This window comes from Porites lutea, chromosome 5, assembly GCF_958299795.1.
Source record: "Porites lutea chromosome 5, jaPorLute2.1, whole genome shotgun sequence".
Lineage (NCBI taxonomy): Eukaryota > Metazoa > Cnidaria > Anthozoa > Scleractinia > Poritidae > Porites > Porites lutea.
The window spans coordinates 2,412,818-2,436,206 of record NC_133205.1 but is presented as its reverse complement, the minus strand read 5'-3'; the positions used below and the strand labels follow the sequence as shown (position 1 = coordinate 2,436,206).

At 38.0% G+C, this 23,389-nt stretch overlaps 3 protein-coding genes across 3 annotated transcripts; all 3 read right to left on the bottom strand.

Moving 5' to 3' along the window:
- Window positions 1-3,556: 3,556 nt before the first annotated feature.
- LOC140936434 (uncharacterized) lies at window positions 3,557-8,582 on the bottom strand. Its single transcript, XM_073385906.1, has 4 exons — window positions 8,435-8,582; window positions 5,750-6,512; window positions 4,160-4,231; window positions 3,557-3,995 (listed from the first exon to the last, which is right to left on the bottom strand). The coding sequence occupies exons 1-4, from the start codon at window positions 8,465-8,467 to the stop codon at window positions 3,670-3,672; spliced, it is 1,194 nt and encodes a 397-aa protein (XP_073242007.1). The 5' UTR covers window positions 8,468-8,582; the 3' UTR covers window positions 3,557-3,669.
- Window positions 8,583-12,772: 4,190 nt separating this feature from the next.
- Window positions 12,773-14,157, bottom strand: LOC140936443 (beta-4C adrenergic receptor-like). Its single transcript, XM_073385917.1, has one exon. The coding sequence runs from the start codon at window positions 14,052-14,054 to the stop codon at window positions 13,161-13,163; it is 894 nt and encodes a 297-aa protein (XP_073242018.1). The 5' UTR covers window positions 14,055-14,157; the 3' UTR covers window positions 12,773-13,160.
- A 4,335-nt stretch (window positions 14,158-18,492) lies between these two features.
- On the bottom strand, window positions 18,493-20,847 carry LOC140936461 (ras-like GTP-binding protein RHO). The gene is made up of 2 exons (XM_073385937.1): window positions 20,710-20,847; window positions 18,493-19,331 (listed from the first exon to the last, which is right to left on the bottom strand). Exon 2 carries the CDS (start codon window positions 19,315-19,317, stop codon window positions 18,733-18,735), a length of 585 nt encoding a protein of 194 aa, XP_073242038.1. The 5' UTR covers window positions 19,318-19,331; window positions 20,710-20,847; the 3' UTR covers window positions 18,493-18,732.
- Window positions 20,848-23,389: the final 2,542 nt, after the last annotated feature.

The window sequence follows — 23,389 nt, the reverse complement described above, 5'->3', positions numbered from 1 at the left end:
GGTTCTTATATTTTGGGGCAGTTTTTCACAATTCAGGTTGATTAGGTTCTTAGAATATATTAGGTTGTTATTTTTCAGAGTTTGTCGTAGTGTAACTAGTGGCAAAAATACTGTACTACTACTACAGAATGGTTTATAGAAAACATATTTCTTGTGAAAATCCAAACAAATGTAAATCAAAGAAAACATATACACAATAACTTTTGTCAGACGTTTCTCACACAATAAAAATCCAGAATTTTGACCATCAAAATTGGAGTGATTTTGTTGTAGAAGAACTTGTTCTTTTTTGTCAGGCTGAACAGGTTTTTACATTTTGGGGTATTTAAAACTCAAATTTCAGCCTGTAGGTTCTTAACTCACTAGATTCTTATATGCGGGTTTGTACTGTAAAAATAATAATAATAATAATAATAATAATAATCCTATAATAACTAAGGGACTCTTGATACTCAAGAATGGAAAATAATGAAGCATTAATTTACTGTTGACAAAAAATGTACCAAGTATTTTACAAAACGTAAATATTAGAACCCCACAAACAAGTTATGATAAGCTTCAACGTTTGGGGACAAGACGTTAATAACACAGCTGCTATAAAATGAGGTCTATAACATGACCAACTCCGAGCATCCAACATAAGGCGTTGCCGATTAGTCTATTTCAGCCACGTTAAGCGTCATTCTAAGGGTCTGTTGGAGGTGAGGGACCCCGGGTAGGTAAAGTAACAACGTGATCAAATTAAAATGATGAAATGGACAGGCGGATCACCCCACATAAGAGGGTTACCTCACCTACCTGGTCCCCCCCCCCCCCCCTCCCCCCTCTTCACCTCCATGTAAACACGCCCCAAGTTTGCAAACAATTTGGTAAGGTTTGCAAGGTACAAAACAGTCTAAAACTAACCACAAACTGCATATTCGAAAACTACGCGGCAGAGGGTCACCAATTTTTGATTCCTTTGGTTTGAATCAAATTTTCCTTAGTACAGTACACAGTACGTAACTATTCATTTATCTAACTGCTGTTTTATTTATTTATTTATCGGCAATCCGTTTACTAATAACTTTGTTTGTGGTCAAAACAATTGAGAACATATGATAACTCATGACAAAGGTCTCAGGAAGAAAAGCAATGACTTAACAGTTTTTTTTCCGGAAAGAGTGAACCCAAACCCAAACCAAATTTAACCCTTTACCATCGCAAAGGGACTCCAGTTCATTTCTGAATCACGTACAGTTGTGCGAGTGTCTTTTGTTTCTCTCTGTCATTTTTGTTTTTTTTTTCTATGCTCACTTCTTCTTGAGTTCACAGTTGCGAGTTTTTGTCTCCATGGTAACTACTGATGTAACCAGCATCAGTGTAAACCTTAAGAAGCAAACAACTTTGACAGAAAAGGGATACCTCCGTTGCTGACTTCATTTTGTTCGCTATTAATTTCTTTAGAAAGTTATTTGTGTGGAGAGCTGATTTCGTTTATTTGATGTTTTTTAAAAAGTTTTTTTTTTTTACTTATTATTAGGGCCAAGTTGTTCAAAGCTGGGTTAAGGTAACCAAGGGTTCGTGTGAGATTTGAATTCAGATTTGAAAGCTTGAAAGGTTACTCTACAAGTTGATGATTAGAAGCTCTGAAAATAACAGAGAAAATTATCTGAGAAAATTCTTCTAAACACAAGAAAAAGAAAATCTAAAATTTAACCGCAGGTTAAGCGCTAATCGGCCTTCGAAAAACTGGACCCAAGATTGTCTTCTACATGTAACGTCACAATAATTGCAAAGACTTCATCAATATGGAATACCGTTTTATGCTCAAATTAGCAACACTTACCCCCAAAGCACTGATAAGAGCCTTCTTTTTAGTTCCTTTCAATGGGTAATAATGTTGATTGCCTTTTCCTCTTTTCTTCCGCTGCCTAATTATGATTTTGTACAGTACCAGCTTTTTTCAGTCTTTGCTGTTTTATTTCTTTTTGCTTTGTTTTTATTTAGTTTTAGTTTTTTTGATTGTTTTATTGTTTTCTGTATTTTTGTTTTTGACTTTCTGTATGATTTTGTCGTTATTTCACAACCTTACATGCTTTCTTGGGATGTTAGGCATGTTCTAAAATAAGTTGTTTAAAATGCCATAATTATCCTAAATTTGCTTCTTAGGTTTTACATACATGTGCGTACATGTACGTGAGTGAACAGTACGTGATTCACACATGTAACTATTAGTCACGCGTCGATTTACAGGTGCCGACCATCCTTAAGGTTTTAGAACTGCTATAAAAAATTGAAAAAATCGCTTATTTGAAATGTACTCATAACCTGAACGCAAATTCCGAAAATCAGTAACTATCAATTATTAACAAGGCAAACTGAACATTTAATCGATCCCGATAACTTGAATCCGCACTAACTCAACCCGTTTTTCGTTTTCCTTCAGAGTTCAAGTTCTTGGGGTTCCTTACAATAGCCTAGTGTTTATTGTGACAATACGTCGGACACTCTTAGATACGGATGATCTAGGATGGCTTTATCCCAGACCGCGTTTACACTGCGGTGCATTTAACCCAACAAAATGTCCTAGGCTATAATTATTTTTTCACCCTGATTTTTGCTTTTGTTAAACCCATTGACTATAGATGAGTGTGAGGAAGGTGCCTGGTGAAACCGAGGAGAGTCTAGAAGGTAACCATGATAACCCTGTAAGCGGCACCCACCAGGCACCGTCATACTGAGAACCTCAGTGGACAAATGCGCAGATACTTACCAAAAAAAACATCCAAAGGGGAGGGCACTGTAGGCTGGGGGCAAAAACAGCTTAGTAAAGCTACTGCACACGAAAGCAACATAAGCAAAATAATTGACTTCTAAGAAAGCACTGTAAAATTACTAAAACCCTGCTTAAGCCCAAGACCACCCCACTTATGATCAGTTGTGGAGACCGCTGGCCAGCATTGTGTCGTGTTCAACCTCTCTTAAATTACATTTAGCCACTTTTCCCCCACAACAGAACTTCATCCTGCTGCCATGTTTTATACCCCATAGTTATAAAATGTAGCTTAATTAAGGTGGCTGATCACAGTTTTGCAGGCAGTCGGCGTGATGGTCCGTTTTAGATTGGACAAACAAAAATGGCGGCGAAAAAGCAATGGTACACAGACGACAATTTCTCAGAATATACTCATTAAAGTTTTGAGATATTTGGCAGAATTTTTACTTTTATCATATTTTAAATAATAAGAGCTTTATAATGGAAGTTGAACAGACGAATTTTGTGATACATTTAATAATTACAGTACAATTATATTATTGATTATCTGAAAACCTGTCTGCTAATAAGTTTCAAGTGTTAATTATTAATTGTTATAGTAAGCTTTGTGCACGTTTATAGGAAAATCTAATGAGCAAATTTTATGTAAACCGAGCAAAAGTGAAATTTTAAGGTTGTATTCAATCATTCATATTGCCATGGAAACTACGAAAAATGTCAAATTTTACTTGCCAATCAAAATCTGTCATCAGTATTTTTTTTTCTACTTGCCAAGTTTCAGCTTGTGAGCCACAACCTTTCTCTTGTCATGATTTGGCAAATGACATATACCCACAAACTGCCAAAACTGTGTTCAGCCACCTTAACAGAAACTTTGAGGAATGGATGTGTTGATATACATGTGCCCTATGTTAAACAGAGCTGGTGACTGCTTGCTGTTCCCCATTCCTGTAAAAGTCAAAGATAAGCTTGGTAACATCATGTCGCCCTAATTGATGAAGTACACGTACAAACTGTCTTAAAGTAATAACACTATCCCAGGTAGTTAGTTGACTTAGTAATGCCGAAGTTGGACTTCCCCCCTCCCTGCCTTCTTCTCTCCTTATATTGTCAGTTTCATCCATAGATAGTCCAAGCGTCCGAGCTACAGGATACCAGTTTTTCACAGATAACTTTCTTCCATCTAACTTCAGAATGATCTGCTCAACCTTAAAAGGTATCCTGTTAATGGTTAGTGCTGAAAATAAACGAAACCCAATCACAATGATACATGCATAAAAAAATATGTTACAGGTCAAATTTGATTTCAGGTTAATTAAAAAAAATCTTCTAGGTTATTACATTTTAAGGTGATGCTCGTCAATAAAAAAACACCACACTGTTGCATCTGTTTACACTCACCCTCTGGAATGTACTGGAGTTTTTCCTCAAAGCCCATTAATGAACTAGCTGCTGTCTCACTGTCAGGTTGGCCTTTAAAAAATTAGCAAAAGTTTGGGAAAAAGTCAGGTCCTTGAATAAGGCAAAATATACACTATTAAACATCTAAAAACTATAAATTGACCCTAGACTAGGCCACAGGGGGGACACTTCCACTTTGGCCTATAAAATGGGTATGTGCTGCTCACCAGGGTATGGTTTTCAGGGCACCCCTAAGAGTATTGATGTAGGGCAAGCTTATATGTCAGTAATATCTCCTCCCTTTTATGGTGGTAGGCAGGGAGGCAACTGGGTTAAAATGAATAAATTCCCCACCTTTTTGACACTCTTAACGGGTTGAAAAATGTAACTAACGTTCAGTTGTCGTAAACATTCATCTTTTCTATTGGAAACCCTGCTGGCGCCCTCGAAAAAGAAATAGGTTTAACCCTATAAGCCCCAGTATCCACATACAAATTCTCAAAACTGGTCTCCATACATTTCCTAAAGAATCAGTAGAGAGAATTTGATAACAGATCAAGGCATTTTCTCTTGGGTGATCATTTTATTAATTCTCATAACCTCATCTCTTGACAGTGTATGGATACTGTTAGGAGTAAATTGACATTGGTCACTATTGGGACTTAAAGGGTTAACAACGGATGTTGCATGTGCGTAATGCTTTTTTGTACATTTCTTTGCCGTGACTGCATGACTGTGGCATGAAAGTGCCCTTTTGTGGAGGGTGAAAACACAATACAACTACTTTCTTTTTCTTTTCTTGAACTTTGATACAGTCTTTAGACAAACTGATCGAATGAGATAGAATGAGAGTGTTAAAGTTTGAAGAAGGGTGAAAACACCTTTTATTTAATTTATAGCCAAATTCATTGTATCGCATGCGTGTTTGCAAACTTATGGGTTTTTCTGTCCCATCAATCATTTGAGTGGGGGTGGAGTTAATACAAATCACAGTGCCATGCATTTGCCCAGCTTGGCCCGCAAAAACAAAATTGAGAATGACCCTAACCTGCTCAAGAATAGCAAAGGAAGTCACGATGATGAGTTGAATTTTTGTTGAGGGCAGGAGGCAGACATTGCTTTATTTTTGCAAGAGACAAGAATAAGAAAGATCATAAAAAGCTTTGACGAAAAATAGTTGATCAAGGCCCGAAACAGTGTGAAACAGAGAGATCACAAGCAGTGAACCTTGAAACACAGAAACAAACAAAGTGGATCGAAATACACCAATCACAAGTAAACATGTGTTTCCTAAAAGGTTCACTAAGATGATTGATGGAACAGAAACAACCAAAATTCCTTCAAAGTTTGCAAAACGTGCAGTGCGATACAACGAATTTGGCTATAAGTAATGTTTTTGTAGCTGTCGCTATCATTTGTGCTTGAGATCCTTCAGGTTCCCTCCCAAGAATATGGAGTAAAACTATATAATAATACATGATCATATACAAAGTTTGATTGGTCAGTTATTTTTTCTTCTTGTTCCAAATATGGTACTTGCAAAAATTAAATAACTTCTGCACAGACACTTCAATAGTTATGACTACATACCTGCCAAACCTGAGTAGCAAGGGTTCATGAAGGGACAGCTCTCTGGAGGACAACCACTTCTTGACATTCGCATTTTTCTTTCTCTTATATAAAGACAAAGAAAAAAAACACAGGCTAAAGCCACAACAATTAAAGCACAAAGGAGCATAATGTCTTGAAGAGACATATTCTCTGGCCTGGTACAGTTACAGTTTTCCACAACACTGCTGGTGCCATTGACAAAAGATGAACCGTTTATATAAGTTGTAACATTTTTTGACAGCTCATCACATTTTTGAGATGACTGAACTTTGCAATGCAGTTCTCCCTGTTGTCCAATCACTGAACCAACACGCAAATTTCCAGAAGATAATAGACACTGTCGTTCAATGTTTGACTGGTCTTTCCCACAACATTCAGTACAAGCATAGCACTGACCATCACTTTCATTAAAATAATGTGTATTTGATTTGCAACTCTTTGAGCAAACAGCATCTCCATAAATAGAGCAGTTTACAAGAACACCCTTGTTACCACATGATGTACACTTCTGGCATCTATAGTTAGTGTCGTGATTGGAAAACCAACCATAGTCACAAGGTATGCAGGAGATAGTTGTCGTCTTTGGATATACTGACCCAGGCTCCACAGATGGTTGCTGTCCCTCTTGACATGTAGGTACCGGCCAGCACCGAATTGAATTGTCAATGGGATCAAAAAGTTGAATTTCACTCTTGTTCTTACATCGACTCCCAATAACCAACACCATATGAAGAAAACACAACTGAAACCATTAAAAAAGAGGGAGAGAAATAGATTATGGGGGTAGAGCATCTGAACTGGTAACCAGAAGATTATTGAGCTTCAAGTCCTGATGTCTATTCACACTAGCAGGGATAGGAACTGGACGGTTGGCCAGCTGTGAATATCCTGCCATGAAGACTAATTTTTTTTTTTTCCTTCTGTTTTTTCTTTATCATTTAATTGCCTTACTTCATTCCATGTATTGCAAAGCATTTTTTTTTTTTGCTTTATCTGGGCTGCCATTAAAATTTGAAACTTATTTGACCAAATTTTAACAGAGGGGTTTTTAGATAATCAATAATATAATTCTACCGTAATTATTAAATGTGTTACAAAATTCATCTGTTCAACTTCCATTTTAAAGTTCTCATCATTTAAAATACGATAAAAGTAAAAATTTTGCCAAATATCACAAAATTTTATAGAGTAGATTTTGAGAAATCGTCGTCTGTGTACCAATGCTTTTTTCGCCGCCATGTTTGTTTGTCTAATTTAAAACACGCGCTACCGCTGACCGCCCGCAAAACTGTGTTCCGCCACCTTAAAGAGACAAGCAGTGTGTTGTTAGCGGTGTAACAGCGTCATGTAATTTTAAACAAGTGTCCTTTTTCTTTCTTTCTAATTGTTTTCTTTTCCGAGTCAAGATAATTGGACAAATTTAACTATTGTTTTAAAATAGCTGTTTTATTATTCTTTTACACTCAAATTGCCTGTTAAACAACATTAAAGTGGTTTTTTTCTTTTGAAACCTGGGAAAACAATGTAAATTGGCCCTGAAAAAAATTGCATAATTTATCGCACAATAGTCCTATCTTATCGCACAATCTGCCCTGAAAATGTCGCACAATTTCTGATTTTTCATTGCACCCTATCAGAAGGCCTGTAAAATGCGGAACTGAAATGCACTTTTGACATGACGCAAGCTTGTTCTACTTTCAACAATCAGGGCCCTAAAGGGGTTTAGGGCTCCGGGGTTCTGGACTCAAAATAGTGGGGCTCCGGGGCTCGGGACCAAAATAAACAGGGCTCCAGGGCTCTCGAGAAATTGATCAAGGGCTCCAAGCTCCGCTATGCTTGGCCTCAGCCTAACAGACCTTCGAGCAATGGGAATTTAACCAACAGTTATTTAACCCATGGTTAGCAAATTCAACCAACCGTTACCAACTAACATATGGTTAAATCCACCATCTTTCGAGCAACAGGGGCCACGTTGGTATTTTATATAATTAGGGCAATAACCCATTTTATCTTTCTACTATTATGTCATTTTACCATATAAGGTCAAGAGAACACGCAAAATACGAGGCCGTAATACACTGTAGTGTCCTGTTTAACCGGTTTACAACAGGGCGAATACCGGCAGATGCAAAAGGAACAACTATAGCGGCGGAATTAAATAAAATATCGGTCTTTGGTCTTCCAAATATCGGTAAGCGACGGCTGGATATGAGGAATTAGCCAACGGATTAGAGCCGATCAGAAACAGCTAAATATTTAATATGAATTAAAGTATTAAGGGTACATTTCCAAAAACTATTATCAAATATAACCACCTTAATTCCCAACAGTTATGATGGCGAGCGAATCGATTCACAGGGCGCTTGGACATGTACAACCTGGAAATTTCCTTCATTAAAAGGAAATATTCGACCAGACATAAAAAGCAAACCTTTTCCGGACAACATAAAACGTGCTTGCAAGGCTATCTTAATTCTCGCTTCATTCAAAACCCAAATATTAATGCATGAGGATATATATGATCTCTGTAAACTCAGAGTCATTCGGCATTCTGCAAAAGCAAAATGATAACAACAACTTATTCACGCCTAGGCCGTCATTTTTTTTAATCCGGATGTTGGCAGTAACTTTATATGACTAAACATTTACATTTGAACAACTTACCGAGAACGCAGTTAGAATTTTCCTACGGAGCATTTTCTTTAAAAAAGTTGAATCTTCATGATATGCACGCGAAAGATGACGTCTCAATGTTAGTGATGCTCTTCCATTGCTCTGCTAGTAGAGTTGCCAGGTGTCAAAAACCTTACCTATCATGATACCAATAGAACGGGTAATGACTAAATCGATGCCAAGATGAAAATGTACAAAGGAACGCCCAAAAACCCTCCTGTACAAGCGCTGAAGAACGGGCTGACTTGGCACATTTTTATGCAAAATGAAAATTTTTGTTACGCCGAGCCTCCGCGCCAACCCACATCTCGTACCCAGATTCTCAAGGGCCAAACACAGGACACCGACTACCGACAACCCCGAAGGATTGCAACCGACAACACCGACCAACCAACCAACTCCGCAATGGTTAGGTGCGGCGCTTGGTGCCGCTTTTCAGGTTCTGGAGTCTTACACAGTGCCGGTATACAGTTTCATTGTATTAAGATTCTACAGGGTGTCTTTTTGGACTGGAAGCTTTTAGAAGCGTTTATACAATGATGTGAACCGGAGAGGAAGGGGTCTAGTCTAGTTGTGGTACAAAAATTGTACAAACAATTTTTTTTCCAAAAAACTTATTCCATGATGTTAGTTTGAAAAGCTGCTTTAAAACAGGACCTATGTGGCACACAACTAAATGGAACTGCATTTATCGAATTACGGTAAATCGAATTCCCCGAATATTTATGGACCGTTGAAGTTGTTTAGAACCTCTTACAGACCTCTATGTTCCCAGTAGATGGTAGCGATTTTAAAGCACTTCGCTTACTACTAAGATTTTACCAAGGGGGCGAGGTCAACGTAATAACGATCATAAATAACCTACTATATAGCCGTTCACAGCAAGACAAGACAAGAATTATACCACACAGAAAAAAAACATTTAAAACATAGAAAATAGCTAAAACCTGAATGTAACTAGGAGTATAGATTAATTTAGAATATTAAAGAGGTGATCAAACTCCTTTTACCCGCTTGTTTTACCGGCTGAAGTCGCTAGCACTTCAACCATCGCTCAGGTTAATTGAAGAGAGCATCGTTTTACCCCGAAACTGTGTCATTGTGCCTGTTTTGAGCCTGGCTTAAGGCAATCTTTTAACTTCCCGACATTTCTTATCAACATCAATACGACAGCTGTTTGTTTCCTCACTAGATCTTGTAGGGGTGTGGCTCGCTGGGTATTCCCTATGGTGGGTGTTTACAACTCTATAATACAATGAACATAATAAAGCCTGAGTAGCAAGGCGTGGATCCATTTACCCGTTGTGCAACTGGCTCTATTTTCTCTTGGAATACTTTCGGTAGAAATTTCATCAGGTTTAATATTCTTAATCTAGTCTTGCCAGGAGGGGGGGGGGGGGGGGGGGGGTAACTTTTACCACTTATCCTCCACTGGCAATTCGAGCACTGAGAAAATAAAACCTTTAAATAAATCTCTATCAAAAATATTTCAAGAATTATACATCTGTTCTTGCAAAGACTGGTTCTCTTTATCATGTTTCAATTTTGTTTCACAGATAAATTTATTTTAATATTCATTCTGTTTAACTGTAAATCAGCAGTGTTTTTCGCGTTTTTTTTTTTTGTTTTTTTTTTGTTTTCTGCCAATTATTTGTTTTTGTTTGTTGGGTTGCAGGATCCTATTTTCATTTATTCAGTGCTTTTTAACTTGTTGTCCTGAGGACCTTTTCGTTTTACTGTCGGGTGACTCTGTACTTTCGCCCTCCTTTTACTAGACTGCGACCAGTCTCTCTTTTGCTCGAAAATTTGTAAGCGAGAGAATAGGCCACTTCCGAGTACCAAGACAATCACTTTCAAAATGAGGCTATTAAGCGCACAACCTTTCTTGTGAAAATGAGTTTTATTTGCATAATAAGAAAAAAATTATTTACATATCAAAGGCTGAGCACTTAACCTCGTTTTGATGCAGAGGCACGGGGGAACTCGGAAATGGCCTATTTGAGCAGCGAAGTCGTGCGAGTTGCGAAGGCGCGAATAAAGCGAAAAGAGAAATTCGTATTCTCGCTCTCGCAACTCGGCGCGCCCTCGCTTAAAGATTTTAGAGCAAAAGAGAGACTGCTCGCAGTCTATCCTTTTACATGTAAAACAAATCAGATCTCACAAAATAGCCAAGCGTGCGTGCAACGAGAAGTGTTGCAAAGTCAATATATGCCTTAAACGTGAATCGTTATCTAAACAAACCATTCTTCTTTAAAATTAATTAACTTTACTCAACTCATGTCAGCACGACTTATTATAAACTTCATTTTTCCCCTCAAGTAATGAATGTGGAGTGTAAAGTAAATCATTATTTTTTATTTCGTTGTAAGAGAAAACATGCTAAAATTTAGCGTTTTTTTAGTCACTGATAAAGGAAAGGTATTATTAATAACTTTCTCCACTTTATTTACGTATTAATATTTTTTAGGATAATAACTAAATCGGCGTTCTGATCGGAACTCTTTTTATTGCTTTCCACATATGTTTCTAAATTTTACAAATTAAAACGTAAAAGGCTGGAATCAAGATCCCAGAGTTTGTATTCCTACAAGTAAAATGTTGTCGATGATTTTATTCAACCCACATGTGATTTAATTAATGTCAGTACTTTGAATCGTTCTACAAATATACCGCCGGAGTCTTCTCGAGCGCACAAGTCTTTTGATATTACAAAGAAGCTGTCTATTCTGTTTTAATGTCATTTTACCGAATAAGCATGAAATCCGACTTCACCAAAAAGTCAGGATATCGAGCGCGCGGAGATTATATGAATGAAAATAAGCCGCCTGACTACCAGCCAACCATCCAGTTCAAACTACGGGATCTTGAGAAATATAGAAAAAGAAACAAACAAAGAAGACGAAGAAGAAAGTGTAATTATAATAATACGGCTATGGTTTGACAGCTAATCTCTTGAAATGCAAACATGAGAGTGAACTTCGCTCCTACTTTGTCAATACCTATAATAATTCGATTCAACTCTTTTGTATCTAGAATCAGCATATCGAACGTGATAAGCACGTTGCAACTTGGCACAAAATCGGCCACACAAAATATATATATATTAATAATAGTTCTTTCTTGTATAGACTCTCCCAGGCGAATTGTAATATAAAAAAAATCAGCACCTCTGACTTGTAACAACCAAAAAGGCTTTTTTTCCCATTTGGCTCAATTCATCTTTTAGATTGTACTTCTTTTATTTTCAAGCTATGTTTTCTCCCATTCTTCTACAGTGTTTCAGAGTCAATTTCTGATTTCAAAGCCGCGTATTCTGTATTCACTCTGTTCCAATGTTTGACCTTGGTTTATTTTATTTTCAAGCTTATGATTCAAAATTCAGTCCAGATTGGACTTACTTTATTTTCGTTTTGCAAATAAGGTGCTAAATAAAGGTTCTTTTGATAAACTCGTCACGTTTACTCTCAAAGATGACATCTGCTATTGTCAACTCAAAGCATAATTCAGCATGCAACATCGTACATCACTGACACAGGTTTTAAAGCAATTTTGAAACTGGTGAAATTTATTGCCATATTTAATTTATTTTGAACGGGTAAAATGAACCTGAATAAAGCATTGAACTTGAAATTGCAATTTTATGGCATTTTAATTGTCATAAACCGCCAAGGATATGGTAAAAAAACTTTAAGGTCAATTGCTTAGTTCCCGCGTTCTTTTTTCACACGTTTTCTTCACAAGGGCAACCTTGACAACGCCAAATGGAATTCTGTTAAGCTCAAATAATATGGAATTACTGATTTATTACAATCCCTATCTAGAATAGCTGCCGCAAGTGAAAATAGGGTCAGGCGATGTCCATTTAAACACGATGTGAAGCGGACCACGTTTACTTAATATTCCTTCAAGCTCTTTGTGGGGCGCTTTAGTTACGGCTTACGTCATATAGCTATAGCGATAACATGTCTGTGGAGTGTATTATTTCTCTTAAACGAACAATAATCGGCTTCTTTTGCCCTTAAGATTATTATTTACGAAAAATGCGCTGTTCAAACCAGTGCAAGAAAAAGTTATTACAATGGCACGCTGGAGGCGAATGTTGGCTTACGGTACAGGTTGAGTGTAGAGGCCTGCATGTAAATTAGATCAGTTATCATCGAAAAGTCTGTGCTTCAGTGAATGAATTAGGCTTTTTTGGTTTTGATTTACTAGACACAGTAGTCCTAAGTATTCTCATAACAAGCTACCGTAGACGATATACTTTGCTTCCCAAAAGCAAGATTTAAGAATAAGAGTCTATCGACTGAGTGACGAAAGCACGTTCCCTCTTCAGTTAATTAACTGAAAGCTAATTATCGGCCAACTTCATATCCTCCTTCACACTAGAAACCTGGCAACCTGTTAGTTCATCAAACTAAATCTCCATAAATTAATAAGTACAAACCTTGTTACACTGATATCTAAATTTCTATCTGCTCCAAGAAATATATATTTTCAAGGAGAATTCAAATATACACAAACTAGAACCTTGCCTTGATACGCGACGCCAAAAACAGAAACTAATTTTAAAATAGAGATAACCTGATCCGTTTATCAAACAAGATATGTAGCTACCTTACTTGGACACAGACGCAGCTACTTGATACACTAAGTTTCACCTCTAATAAAAATTTAGTATCTGATTGTGAGAAAATATAAATAGTGTATTTAACCTTCTTTACACGCTGGTTCTACCTGTTCGCTGACAGTTGCGTGTTATGGTTTTCGCACGCTTTCTGCGGAAGATTTTGTCAAACTCACTTTTGATGTCACGTTTAAAAAGGGCATAGGCTACAGGGTTCGCAACTGAATTTGCGATAACTAGAAAATGAACCACCCTGAATAATCCCTCGCGCTTGTTGCAAAACACTGTAAAGTAGCAAAACGAACTGTAGACTTCCACCGCGTAACAGCTCAAAAACATTGCCACAACAGCTGTCATTACTTTGAGAGAGGAAGCTGAATGCAGTGCGATTTTTATATTAGGTTGGTTGAAGCGTATCTGCGACGTAAGCTGTGCATCATGGCGATTGTGTCTTCTCGAGGTAATAACGGCCTGAACTGTTACAACCAGTAATAAGGTGCATGGAATAAACTCGAACATGGTAGTCCATACGACGACGCTAACGTTAACGTTTAGACCGAATAAGTTTAAGCTGGCGCAAAGAGACGGGATAAAATAAGCTGATATCGGGAACAGCCATGCGGTGGCTATCGCCACTGAAGCACGATGAGAAGTCATTAGCGAAATATACTGAAGAGGCTTGACGATGGCGATATAACGATCGAGGACCATAGCGCACAGGTTAGAAACTGATGAGTAGATGAAAAGGACTCCTATGTCTTCGATGACAGAGGGATACTTGCATGAAATCCAGAAATGACAGATCACTTGCCCTGGGTAAAAACACAAGCCCACGAACAGGTCTGCCATTGCAAGCGACAGCACAAAGCGGTTGTTTATAGTGTGAAGTTTTCTACGCGTGGCAATCAAATAAATGACCAATCCATTTCCCATAACAGTTAGCAATGTCGGCACCCAGCCTACGAACCAGTACCAATCGTTCCTCATGAAAGAGCTCCTTTTTTGACCAAAATACTAATAACAAAGAAGTAACGAGAGCTTCTTGATTCTGATTTCGGTTTGGTTGATTTTCCCTTTTAAAACCATCTGCTTGTCAAGAAAACATTTTTAAGTGCCTGAATTGACAACTTAATTGCTTCTTTCGAGAGTTCAATTGAACTTAGGCCAGCGATGACATCAGTAATGTTAATATGGAACGTGAAAAGATGAGGCCTTATTTTCATCGATAGCACAGATCAACTAGATCAAAGAGATGAAATGGATGATATGTTTGCACATGTTATCATCATGGTAAACTCAATCCAAGTTTGATTATACTGGATGCGCTGGGTATGATCACGAAACACCATTTTCTATTAAACAGTTACAAGAACTATTTTTTAATTATAAATTTGCAAGTAAATGTTGTAAATAGATGAGGATTTTTCTGTTTTAATCAATATCTATCCCTAAATCTATCAACACATGGGATTATTTGCTCCACCTCCTTGTTCAGGTTTTGAATTTGGTCTTTAACTAGCTCTGATTTCTTCGCTCATGACCACTCTCTCAAAAATAATACCATGTTTCATATAACTTCGTTGTATTAAAGCGAACATTCTCTTGCGTGACGAATAATTGTCCTTCATAGACGTTTCCATGCAACCATTTTTTGTCAGGCACGTTTCTCTAAATGATAATGAAAAGCAAGAGAGAATGAGAAAAGACAAAACAATTTTTCGATCAAAAACAATTGGAGTTTTTTTTTTTTGTTGTTAAGTACACTTCATAAATTTGGATCATCCATAAAGCATTTTTTACTGGCCTGCTTTTAATTATCTCGGTTTCTTTTACGACATTAGGCTGATTTAGCGACAAGACAGGAACGTCAGTTGACGACGGAAAAGCGCGCGGAAAGGACTAAACACGACTTCCGGTGCCCAATTTGCTGCTCTGCCATTGGTCAAGCCAGTTGTTTAATTTGCGCTCGCCGTCGTCAACTAACGTTCCCGTTCTGTTGCTGAATTAGCCTGTTATGACTTTAATGAAACTAGCAGATTTCATTTCGGTTTTCCTTTCTTATTTAGATGTAGTAGTATCCTCCAAAATGAACGAGAAAACAGGTAAATGATGTTGTCGTAAAACGCGGCCTATTTTTACATTCAATATGGCAGCTGTTGGAAATCGTGACATAACAGACGACATAACATTATTCAACCTCGTCCCCAGGGTCTTCTCGTTTTCCACTCCTGGGGACGAGATTGTAGGTAACATCATTCAGATGTCAACAGTATGTGACGTAAAATAGCTTGCGTGGCAAGCGTTTCCGTGTGGTTTTGGAGCAAAGAACGAGGAACGAGAGTCAAAGACCGCGCGAAAAATGGGGCGAGTAAAAGAGCGGGAAGGGGAAGGGGGTGGGGGAGAAACGGAAGTAATAAAGGAAACGGAAAATAAGCTGATATTGGGAACAGCCATGCGGTGACTATCGACACCGTGAGCGCGATGAGAAGTCATAAGCGAAATATACTGAGGAGATTCAAGATGGCGAGATAACGATCGAGAGCCGTGGCGCACTGTAGAAACAGATGAATAGATGGAAAGCATTGCTATGTCTTTAATCACAAGGGTATACTTGCATGCAATCCAGAACTGAAAGGCTGCCCTGGGAAAAAAAAAGCCCACGAACAAGTCTGCCAAGACAAGCGACTGCACGAAACGGAGTTTTTTGCGTGTCACAATCAAATAAATGACTTGCCTGTTTCCTATAACAGTTGGTAATGTCTGCATCCAGCCGATATACCAGTACCATTCGCTTATCACTGTGGCTATTAAGAGCCCGAAGTAATCAATCGATAAAAATCGGTATCGATTTATCAATTCATAAATCGACAAAAATCGGTAAATCTGATTTGATTGTTATCAATTGTATAGATCAATCGGTAGAAATCGATGACGCACTCGTTTCGTTTATCGAGTTATCTTGATTTTTACAGATTTCATCGATTTATATCGGAAGATTAATCTGTTCATCTGTTTATCCAAAAATGAAAACTGACTACAAGCAAGCAGCAAATTTGTCGAAGGATCAAACATTATCACTTTTTTAAAAAATCTGAAAAATCTTATGTTTTCTTTAAAACCAGGTTTAAAATCTTCCTCGGATGGTTCAGTGATATTGACCAGGTTTGTGGGCGCCTAGTTTTTCACAATTTAAATCTGCCGCCCTTTCAAATCAACGTCGGTGTAGTTCCGGGTGTAGTCAAATCCCGGAGTAGCCAATAGATAAAATCGAAATCGATAAAAATCATTAGAAATCAAGTGGATCGATGAAAATCTATTTAGGCAAATCTTTTAGCCTGAATTTCAGACATCGCTTCGACTCTAACGGTATGTTTGAAATTCAGGCTAGGAAGTCTTTATCCGTGAAGGTTGTATTTCTCGTGATAGCTTGCCTCCGAGAACTGAATTTAACCAAACCGAACCGTTTTTTTTATTATGTACAAAATAAAGGGTGTTAGAGAGAAACGTGTTTGTATAGTTTTCACATTTCTCATTTTCATATTTGTTGATCAGTTATTACTAATGGATGTGCTTTCTTAGTTGTACTATCTAACTTCTATCTGACCCTAAGGTGTCCCCGGCACGACCTTAACAGTGGCTATTCATCGAGTGAACCAAAAATCAAAGATATTCCACTGAGGAGTCAAACTTGCGAGTGAAGGAAAACTCTTAGCCACCACCAATTTATTATATCAGAGTGGTACATTTATTATTGCCCACTGACGAAGGGAAAGTCCCAGAGGCTTTCCCTTTGGGCTTTTAATTGCTCAGACTAATGATCAATTATTTATTTGGCACTTCAAGTAGCTTGGAGGAGGCTACTTTTTAAAATTGGGTTGCGTAACTCAGTTCAGCTGATCTGTGACGTCATCTCCGCTTCCTTGATGTGTACGTGCACTGCAGTTAAGAGTGCGGAAGAAGCAGTATTGCCTCATATATTTTCATCGATGTGATAGCCTCTGTGAAGAATTCCAAGTTGCTCATAGTAGACTGAAGATTACTTTCAATTGCAAAATTTAACGAAAAAATCTCATTACAAATCATCAAGTTTAATAGAGTTGTAGTCTCCTTCTCGGTCTCAATCGCAGCCATCGGAGTCAATAAAGCGGCCAGCGGAATATCAGGTTTTTAAAATAAAACTAGTAACGTGCAATTTCAAACTCCTACGCAGAATCATAAATTTTCTTACCAGTTAAATTCTGTATTGCTTTCTGCGAACAACAAAATAAGCAAAACTACGGAGTACACCTTGACTGTTGACAACTTCTATTTCCTTGTTAATTTTTTTTCCTGGCAAATCGCTTGAGAGACAGGGGCGATTACAAGAGAGGTGCTTCCCTTGCGGTCAGTTTAACCCTTTAACTCTCAAGATATGCTACGTAATGCTGAACTCGAACGGCTGTACATTTCCTTGTAGATAAATTTAGAGAATTTGGTGTTACATCAAGATAACAACCTTGAGTTCATCTGTTTGTCGATTCTCGTCATCTATTTGCTGGATAGAGTATCTAAATTGCAAGGAGAATTTGAGAAGTCACTTCTCGGAGTTAAAGCCGGGTTAAGAAGCTTTATCAGGCCGTTTCTTCAGCTACAATTTGGCTGAAACCAAATAATATTTGTTTGGTGCAAGTTTCATGGAGGCCCGGGGGGGTACTCCTGGGAGTTCTTGGTGGGGGGCGTACCGCCAGGTTCTCCAAATCCTGACCTATTTCAGACCAAGAAATGTAATTTTCCATGACCCGTTTTCAGACCTGGCCTTTAAGACAGAAATTATGTTATCATTACTTACGATTAGAGCGCAAACAGAAAAATTCTTGAAATACATTTCGAGTTCTCATACTTCTCTTTCTTTCTTTCTTTCTTACTCATTTGGAATTTAAACGATGAATGGGTTCATACACTGCCCTACTTCCCTCAGAAACCATAACCGATTCCAGACCAAATTTGGGCACTTCAGACCAAAACGGCACAAAAACCCTACCCGATGGGGCGGCACATACCTATATAGCTGAAATAAGGAATTAACCCCAGGGCATGGAGGACGTAACGAAGCGACGACGAATTTTTCTTTCTCTTTCTTAGCTTGAGTGCGGTCCCCAAGTAATCAACTCCAGGAAATTTCGCCTACATTTGTCATTTTCAGCCAATTACTGGAATAAACGCGACAAACTTTAAAAAACGAGAAATTCATTTAAACTGGTGACGTTTTTGCTGCCGCTTTTTAGTGTCTTAGTGGGGTAAACAATGTGTGTTATGGTTAATGTGAAAGTAGTGAATTATTAGAACTGAGAAAAGAACAGAGACCAATAACAGGCTGCAGAGTACAATCTACCACTTCAACAACGATGTACTTAGAGTATTTAAATGCCAAACAAAAGCAACGAAATGATTCACAAAATAATTTTAATTTCTAAAGATTATTCATGTCTTTGCAGTAAAACTCTGAGTCTAAATACAAAAAAATATCAAATGTCGAATCCGTTACTAAGAAATCAACAGTCAAATGTTTAATTCGATCAGTTGATCTGATCTGATGAAGAATCTCTTTTATCACGTGACAGTTTTCACAGTATCCTTCCACTCTTACGCTCTACGTTTCACGAATACATCCTGGCCGGACTACTGCCTACAGCATACGACATTTAAACCAATGGTGAGGCTTGTCACGCCTAGATTTCAGTGCAGCCTTCGCGGCCGTTTCAAACACATCTCTGACTCCCTCTCTCGTTTTCGCAGAACATTCTATGTAAGCATGGGCTTTGATCCTTTCACACATAAGACATCCCTCTTCGCTCGTTACACACGCTGGTTTACTTGATAGCTCTTCCTTCACCCTGTCGTCGTGTCTTAAATCTTTCTTGTTACCGACCAAAATGATTGGTACGTTTGGGCAGAAATGTCGTACTTCAGGAGCCCATTTTTCAGGGATGTTCTCAAAACTATCGGGATTATCGACAGAAAAGCACATCAGGACAACATCAGTATCGGGATAAGACAGTGGCCGTAACCTGTCGTAATCTTCTTGTCCGGCTGTATCCCATAACGCTAACTCTATCATTTTCCCATCAACTTTCATATCAGCTACATAGTTTTCGAAAACTGTCGGCACATGCGTGTCGGGAAATTCATCTTTGGAAAACACCAGCAGAAGGCAGGTTTTCCCGCAAGCACCATCACCTACAATGACCAGTTTTTTCCTGATGGCTAACATCACGAATCGTTAATCTGCAAAGGGATGAAAAGTGAATACTTTATTTAGCGTGATTAAGCAATCATTACAATTGAACAAAACTTATAGCCTTTTTTTAAAGGGGTTATCGTCTCGTCCAATTATGACACTGAGATCAACTGATGTTTGCTTTTTATTCTGAATGGAGAGGCAAGGTAAGGCCTCAGTTTTACAGTGAGAAAAGAAGACGCTTGGTCCATGAGTTGCCCAATCTATTCAACTCTTTCTCACAAATACGTGCTGACTGACACACCGTCTCAGTCTCTCTTGACCCTTTTCAACCGCATTGAGATCAATATGTAATTCGGCCTTACAATATCGATACAATATTCAGCAAAAGTTGATGAGAATAGACAAACGTATCAGTTAGACTTAAGTTCTTCTCTTGATAACTAATTTACAGTAAATGTATAATGACAGCTGAAAGGGAGAACTTTCTTCAACCTTGTAATTTTTTGAAATCTTAGAGAGATGACACCACAGTGTGTCCATCCTGAATCATAAAAACCTAAGGTTTTCAAGTTCGTCACTTCTGAATAAAATAGTAGCTCTTTATTCATCTAGAATAAAAAAATCTGCGTCTCTGCTATTTCCATATACCAGATGTAATGAGAGAGGTGCAGGTGCCTAAATTGAATCAAGTTTTGGTTTAATAATTGATCATGAGGAACTGTCCATGAGCTAATTTTCTCTATAGTAGCACTGTGAAATACGTGCTGATTCAGAAGTTAGACCATTTCAAACACCTGTTTACCAAATAGCAGTATTGAATGCCGATTGAAACTTGAAGTGAATGTAATAGCCGATTCCTATCAAGGAACAACTCTAGTAAATAAGTAATTTTCTATTTCACAGAGCTTTGTATTCTGTCGCAGATATCACCACCAAGTTGGGTTTCACTTGCAAAAAATAATATTGCATGCATTAATTGTTGCATAGCTGGTAAATTTGTGAACGTGCTTTACATTCCCATTATATTGTGCACGCTGATGACGTGTTTGTACGTATTGAAGCGTAGCAAAGGGAATTTTGATCTTTAAACCACCGCGTTGAAAATGTTATAAAACAATTGTTTCTCGCGTCAGCTGCGCGTTTATCAAGATATGAAGGACTTGGGAATTTCTCTGAGAGCTTTAGAGCTGCCCTTACGGTTTCGCCTCGAGCAGCTTTTACGCGTGTTACTTGTTCCTCAAACTTGCCGCTAGATCTCAACCAGGAATGCATGCCTGACGCGTAAACTAGTTGTTAATTATCCATATTGACTTAAAAAAGTTTGTATGAGTATTTTTTTATCGGACGAGGCTGTATCAATTTGCGAGAGAAAAGTGGTTAAAGTATATTTTGGCGAAGTCATCACTTATAATTACAACATACCTTTGTAAAAATCAACTCTGAGTAACCGGCTTGCTTTGACGTACCTAGAGTGGATGAAATGTTCGATGTTAGATTAAGGACTGGGTAGTAAAACTTGGGAATGAGAGACAACTGTTGAATAACCTCAATTTATTCTATCAGAGCGGTGCAGTTATTTTGGTTTCTAATTATGACGTCAGGGAAGATTTCTACGCCAAACTTCCTCTAAGGCTTCTGATTGGTTAGAAACGCTAAGAGTCATTGATTTTCACTTGAATCCTCGAGGCACGTGATAAATTATTATGCTGAGCTAATAAAATTTTTTATTAACACAATTACTGTATTGAAACTGGATTAGGGAGCTGGCCATGGATGACTCGAGTTATACTCTGAGCCAGGAAAACAACAATCAATTGTTGTTACACCCGGTTTGTCAAATTTTCGTTAGTTTACGAGAAAGGAAGTAATATCGTCAGGAAGTGATGAAAATCTCTTGCGTTTTTGTCATCAATTTCTTTTTCAAAATTGCCTTCCTTTTTATTTGAGTGCTTGTCGTCACGCATTTGACGTCGAAGGATGTAATTAGAAGCCGTTCCGTCATCTAAAACTATTTGCATTCGAGGTACGAGAACGCAACCCCTATTTTCTTTGGGTTCCCTGTGCAGTGAACTGGCGAGATTTTGTGTCGACACACACGTGCCTCGCTTTGAGACGCTAGCACACGTTTGCCTCTGCAGCCTCTGGTCATGTAAAGTGTTATTCATCTTTTTCTCGATCGCTTCGTATTAAAAGCGTTGTTCATCTTTTCCTTGACCGTCTTCGCATTAATAGCGTTGTTCATCTTTTTCTCGACCGTTCGTGCTGCGTTGGAAACAGTTTTTCTCGCCCAGGAAATGGTATCTACTTTGTGACATTCGTTCACGGATCGAATATTGGCGATTCTCTGTGTACTTGAGGTTTGTTTATCGTTTTTCTACAGTGTTCAATTATGTCAAAAAAGTCAATGGGATACGTAGATATCATGTCAACAATGTCGAACAATGTGTTCTGCACACGGTACTTGTCTAAATTTATGAGCTCAGATGGACCATATCTTTACTTAATTCTCTTACAAATTACATCTTTTCGCTTTTAAAAGCTATTCGCAGCGTTGTATTCGCTTTTGTTTGTCACCAGTTTTGAAAATTATACTAGAAGTTGAATGTTGAAACTTTGACCTTTTCATCCCACTTATTCCGGTGCGTTGTATTCCTGTTAAGGTGTCACGCAACCGGGGTTTTACTGATACGCGCAGCTTTGACATCTCAATCAATAAACTTTTCAGAGGACTTTAATTTTCTGTTTCTCAATTTTTAGCCAATTTTATTGACATTCTACAGTGCAAAAGAATATCTTGAGGATCATGGTCAGTGTTTGACCTGCTGCCTATGCTTACATGTATTTAGCCCACTGTTACCTGTACACTGTATTTTTATTCTCATGCAAATAAAACTCATTTTCACAAGAAAGGTTTGGCACTTGGCCTCGTTTTGAGAGTGAGAGTTTCATGGAACCCAGAAATGGCTCGGATTAAGGCATATACGGGGCCGTAGGGGGGCATATTCTCGGTTTTTACATGACGTCACCAAAATTCAAAACTAAGAATTATCGATCCTCCTGAGTTTTTAATCAGTATTAGAGCAGCCATAAACTTAAATTTTTTTTTGCAAATTTTCACTTCGAAAGGGTTCTTGGTTTTGTGATAGAGTACCGCTTGAATTTCAAACCTGGAGCGTGACACAGCATGTACTTGGCGACCAAGAAAGCTGTTGGGGGATTTTGATCAGATTCTGAACTGTCCTTGTTTTAGGAAAAGTTTATGAGTTCCCCTCGAGGGATGAATCCATGCTTTTGTAGCAAAACTCGGTAATAGATGTTTCCGTTGATTTCCGGCAGCCATGTCTGAGGGGCATGCACTAACATGGGGTCACCATTCAAAACTCTGTAAATTTAGCCAAAACATTTCTCCGAATAATGTATCGCATGTGAAAATTTGCACAGACCTGAATCTTAGAGAGGGTCATTGTATATTTACCTTCTTTCATTTCCCAGATAAAAGCCACCCCCTCGGAAATCGCCACCTTTTGCACCCCTCTCCTGCCCTCGGAATTTACGTTACCTTCCTTGGGGAGGGGAGGGGGGGTAATGAATATTTTCTGGAACTCGTTTATTTGCAGTAATTTCCTTTAATATCATCATCATTTAATCATATTATATTCATCACATTCACGATTATGTGCAGTTTTACAAAATATCTCATACAAGCAGTTCCGAGTGTCTAAAATTCGTAATTTTCAACGAGAACAAATCTCACGTGGTCAGCCAAAGCGCATCAAAAGATAACAATTTTGAATCCTTTTGATTAACTTTAAGTTTGGTCATGAGACACTTCCAAAAAGAACCGAACGATACGTTATCGTTTTTTTTGTTTGTTTGTGTTTTTTTTTTGTCATGGAAGGGGGAGTTGGCGGTGGGGGGGGGGGGGGGGAATTAAGCATTATTTTTCGTTAATTACATCATCAGACGTAAAAACAGTCAAAGTAAAAAAGAAAATAATCAGTTCTTCGGAATACATTTTCTTATTCTGATTGAAACCATATAAAACTACCATACTGGGAGTTTTTTTTAAACTAATAATAAAGGTGACAAAAACAATGGCCAA

Coding starts and splice junctions, on each gene's coding strand:
- LOC140936434 (XM_073385906.1), bottom strand. CDS start 8,467: ATGCTCCGTAGGAAAATTCTAACTGCGTTCTCG. Junction 6,513..8,434: donor AAATTCTAACTGCGTTCTCG/GTAAGTTGTTCA, acceptor TAATGGTTTCAG/TTGTGTTTTCTTCATATGGT. Junction 4,232..5,749: donor TTGCTACTCAGGTTTGGCAG/GTATGTAGTCAT, acceptor AATTTTTTAAAG/GCCAACCTGACAGTGAGACA.
- LOC140936443 (XM_073385917.1), bottom strand. CDS start 14,054: ATGAGGAACGATTGGTACTGGTTCGTAGGCTGGGTGCCGACATTGCTA.
- LOC140936461 (XM_073385937.1), bottom strand. CDS start 19,317: ATGTTAGCCATCAGGAAAAAACTGGTCATTGTAGGTGATGGTGCTTGC.